The sequence below is a fragment of the Varanus komodoensis genome, unplaced genomic scaffold (genome assembly GCF_004798865.1).
Source record: "Varanus komodoensis strain SLA01 unplaced genomic scaffold, ASM479886v1 scaffold13_3, whole genome shotgun sequence".
Taxonomy (NCBI): domain Eukaryota; kingdom Metazoa; phylum Chordata; class Lepidosauria; order Squamata; family Varanidae; genus Varanus; species Varanus komodoensis.
The window spans coordinates 15,939,246-15,944,020 of record NW_025335409.1 but is presented as its reverse complement, the minus strand read 5'-3'; the positions used below and the strand labels follow the sequence as shown (position 1 = coordinate 15,944,020).

The 4,775-nt window shown below is 43.2% G+C and overlaps 1 protein-coding gene across 1 annotated transcript in view; it reads right to left on the bottom strand.

Annotated features, from left to right (window-relative positions):
* Nucleotides 1-4,256, bottom strand: part of MEIG1 (meiosis/spermiogenesis associated 1) — a 7,315-nt gene extending 3,059 nt beyond the window's left edge. The window contains exons 1-2 of the mRNA XM_044423505.1: nt 4,038-4,256; nt 1,291-1,456 (exon numbers count right to left, since the gene is read on the bottom strand). Of these exons, the coding sequence (XP_044279440.1) occupies nt 1,291-1,456; nt 4,038-4,189 (318 nt within the window). The 5' untranslated portion in view covers nt 4,190-4,256. The remainder of the gene's footprint in view (nt 1-1,290; nt 1,457-4,037) is intronic.
* Nucleotides 4,257-4,775: the final 519 nt, after the last annotated feature.

Below are 4,775 nucleotides of genomic sequence, written 5' to 3'. Positions count from 1 at the left end.
GAAGTAGATGTTTTTCTGGAACTCACTAGCTTTCTCCATGATCCAGCGTATGTTGGCAATTTGATCTCTAGTTCCTCTGCCTCTTCGAAATCCTGCCTGTACTTCTGGTAGTTCTCAGTCCACATACTGCTGGAGCCTAGCTTGTAGGATTTTGAGCATAACTTTGCTAGCATGTGAAATGAGTGCAATGGTGCGGTAGTTTGAACATTCTTTGGCATTGCCCTTCTTTGGGATCGGAATGGTTGAGCAAGTAGAAAAGCATGCTCTGAGGGCCAGAAACTAAGGCAAAATGGGCCAACTCAGTCCTTACTGAAATCTCACCTTTTTCAACATAGGGTGAGGGTGACAAAAGGGACATTGATGACTGCAATTGTATGAAATTCTCACCTTGATAGGGCAATGTCATCCAATGGTTTCTTCAAAATGAAATGCTAGAGGACATGAACACAGCCTATGCGGCACATGACATTCCTCTGGGGAGGAAACAGTTTAATTGCTCAACCTTCATGAGTAAGATGACCTCAGTTTGCTGCTGATCAACATCAAAGTATCCTAAGAACTGTCTCTTTACACTATAATTTCATTTCATGGCTGCAGGAAGGGCACCCTGCCACAGCAATTCCTCTGGCAGGAAGATCTGCATGCAAACCTTGGCCAAATTCCAACTGTACTATATATATGAGATGCAGCTCTAATCACAGAATTCTCCTTTTGTTCTTGTCCATTTGTGGGAAATTCCTGTTGATTAGTCAAGCAAAGCAGAACCTCTAATCATTGTGTAAATAAATATCAGTTATTCAGTTTCTTAAAAGGCAGGGAGAATCTATTTATCATGGATTCATGACATAAAGAGCCATTTCTGCATTTTCCTAGTTATGATGGAAGGGAGCCAAAGAGCTACTTCAGTTGCTCCAAAGGGCTTGGTCATTCCTAGTGGGATTTCTGTTCTTTGAACAGCAGACCCTACCATCTGCAACACCATATTATAAATTGCTTCTGAAAGTCCCTCCAAATTAAAAGGTAGTTTGCTGTGTGCCAGGTAGCAGGGGGCTGATGTTTGAGAAATACCAGGCTAAAGTGGTCCTGAGTATGTAGAATGAGTTATGCAACATTTTGGATCTCAACCAAAATACTACAATTTTACGTAGTATTTATATATAATTTTGACATGATCCCATTGAAGAGCACCTCTGATATTGATCACAGTATCCAGGTTAGTTTATTATATGCAATACTTTAGGAGTATTTACTGCCAAAGTACATAATATTTGTATAACTTTCAAGTCTTACCATATCAACATGTTTCACTTGTTTATATTCAATTTCATCTCTATATCCAGCCTGCTGAAATCTGTAAAGATTCTCAACTTCATCTGACCATGTTTTGGCACGATAAATGGACTTTGGTTTGATGTCATTATTGGCTGTGGCTCCAGAGGCATCACCAGTTAATTTGCTAAAGGTAATTTAAAAGAATGCAATTATATGTACAAAAACTCAGAATGTTGACTGCATATGGATGTTCAAAGATGCTATGAAATGTCTGTACACAATCAACTCATTATAGTTAGTTAGGACCTTCAGGGTAAGATTCAAGGCGCAGCTAAACAAGAAGACATATTTGTGCCTCTGTGGAATGATAAGAAGCAGACATAATAAATGAGTGGAAGAGCCCATTACATTTGCAGGACAGATCCTGCCTCCTAACATGCCTGCCTTGGTCAAAAAGGGGCTAACTTGCTGAAAGATGGTAGGCTTTCCCTCCTGCAGGCTCTTTTTGGCAGGCAAGAGGAGCTGACAGTATTGTAGAAGAATTTCATAGGGCGTGCATCCTTGGAAAATAATTCCCTCTTCCTTTGGAATCATTTTTGCAGTGGAGGGGTAATTTCCCTATACATCCAAACAGGATCTTTGGGAGGGGAAATTGGGCTGTTAGGATGTGGTATATAATTCCTGAGCAGGCATTAATTTACTTCCATTTCTTGCCTGGAAGTCAATCCGTGGATTCACCCCAAAATGCTGGACTACCCCACAAAGCATCTTCCTATAGATCAGGGGTCTCAAACTTGCGGCCCACGGGCCAATTGCCGGGATGGGTGGGGCACGGGGGAGGGGCCCTGTGGCCTTCAAAGTGCTGGCGGCGCCCAGGCCAGCCACGGGATGAGCGGCCCACCACCACCGTGGTGGTGGAATACTTGATGCGGCCCAGCCTCACTCAGACTCTACTTCCAGTGGCCCCCAGGTAAGTTGAGTTTGAGACCCGTGCTATAGATGCTAAACAACACAGTAGATAGACTTGAGCTCTGTGGAAGCCCAAACTGGAGACACCAGGGAGCCAAGCAATAACTCCCAGGTCCTACCCTCTGGAAAGGACCATTCAAATAGGAAAGGAATTACTTGAAAGCAGTGCATTCAATTCACAAAATGGACAGCTACTATGACAGGATATGATGTTTGTGGGTACTGAATGCTGTGGAGAGATCAAGGAGTATCAACAGGGACATACTTTCCCTGGTTCTCTTTCCCAACATATAGGGCAACCAAGGCAGCCTCTCAATACCAAATTTGTGGCTGAACCATGACTGAAATAGAGCCAGAAAATTAGTCTCATTGAAAAATGCCTGGATCTGATGCAATTAATGATTTTCCCAGAAAAGGGGTATGTGCAATTGGCCTATAACCATTCAGCTCTTCCGGATCTGGGGGAAGGACAAGTGTGGTGAGTTGGTTTGATTGTCAGACTGGGGACCTGAGAGATCTGGGTTCAAGTCCCCGCTCAGTCATAAAGCTCACTAAGTGACTTTGGGTCAGTCAGTCATTTTCAGACTAACTACCTCACAGGGTAGTTGTTGTGAAGATAAAATAGAGTTATATAGGATGCCTTGGGTTCCTCATGAGAAGGCAGGAAAGAAATGCATTGTGGTGGTGGTGGTGACCTGATGACTCTTTCAGGTGACCCAGGGCCACTCCATCTTATAAGGATTTATGACCTCTCTGGTCCAACCTGCTGTCCCATCTCTGCTAATATGGCCATGAAGGTCAAGGATCCAACATGCAAGCAGACCTATCAGTCCAAGCATCTTTTCCATGTCCTCAAGCCATATTAACTGAAATTCATCCAATAATACTGGACCAAACTGTTTTGTGGACTCCCACAAGATCTGGCTGCTAAACAGGAGAATTAAAGTACTGAGGAATGAATGTAAAAATTATATCCTCAAGATTTCAAGCAAAGATATTACCATAGGCTGCTGAGAGTTCAACCACCTCCTTTGGGCCACTGTGCAACAGGCCTAGAAAACTACCTATAAAAGTTCTGCTGGTTAGCATGGGGATGACATAATGGAGGCAGTAAAAGAGTGATTGTCACTAAATAGATTTGATACTATGTTGATTACATTCACCAGGAGTCTTCCCTGCATTCTAATTGTCCCTCAGCTTGCTTCATTGCCCTCAGTTCCAGAGTATACATGGAGCCATCTGAACTCTGCTAAGTAAGAGGATGCTCATGAGTAGCTATGTGAACTGCTCTAGTCATCTTCATATTTCACAGGTTGGCCGGGGCTTTCAGAGGCATACACGTCTTGTTAACAGGAAAATCCCCCAGTGCCAATTGGAAATCAACTGGATGTGTCAGCCTCTGGAGAAGACCATCTTACTGGTCCCCTGCCTCTGCAGAGGGGAAAAGCTATTGACAGTTATCAGGTGATCCGATCACATCAAGGGAATGGTGGTAAGTTCTTGCTTATCACCCTCAAATCATCCTCTTCTTGCCCAGCTGAGAAAAATCACATGCAAAGTATGTCAGCTACCTCTGATCCAGCAGCCTTGGCATAAACATTGAAACTCCTCTGGAACCAACAACTTGGAGGATTTCAACATCATCATCCAAGGCTTTTTAATGCTACTATTCATCCAAAGCCTTTGAGATATGAAGGATTAACATTTACTTATATCATCTACAAGATGACGAAAATTCGTCACTGAAGAGCAGATCTGGACTTTAATGGTAGATGAACCTGATAATCACCACTTACCTGTCATCAAGACGATCTACTTCCCTACTGCAGGATGAACCTGGCTCATCTATCATGTGTGCTTCATCAGAGGGGAAAGATGTACATGACACATCCTTACTATCCATGAACACAACAGGGTTTTCCATAAGAACTCCTGCAAAAACAAACATGAAAATAAATAGCAACCTATTCTAACCTAAAATAACAAGACTGTTTTCACCTTCCCCCCGCCCACATACACACTGAATGTGAATCTTATCATTTTGCTTCTTTCCACAAGCAAATCTAGTTCTACATTGGATTTACATACCACTGTAATATTACATACCACTCATTCTCTCAAAATTATAGTTTTAGGGAACAATCTTATTGATTATTGCTTTGGTGATGCAACAGCTCTCAAGCTCAGAGGCTTCTGATCATCCAGTGCTGAGCAAAAGGAGGAGTGGAAGCAGTTGCCACCTCCCTGTTCCCCCAGCCTGCATTTTTCACTTTACAAACTATGTTACTGGTCTAGCAGTGACACTTCAAAGGCAGAGTGAAGGAAGCTGGAGAGGTCTCAGATAACTTACATCCTGTTCTCTCCAGTTTCTTCCACATCCCACCTACCAAAATGCCCCCTTTTCCAAGAGGGATGCAAGGAGGCAGGGGAGGAGGCTGATCTCCGATTCCCCTTCTCAGGTTGAAATGCTGTCCCCAACCTTGGAAGAGTATCTTATCCTGTGGCCCCTTAGATAATGTCTAGGGGCCAGATGA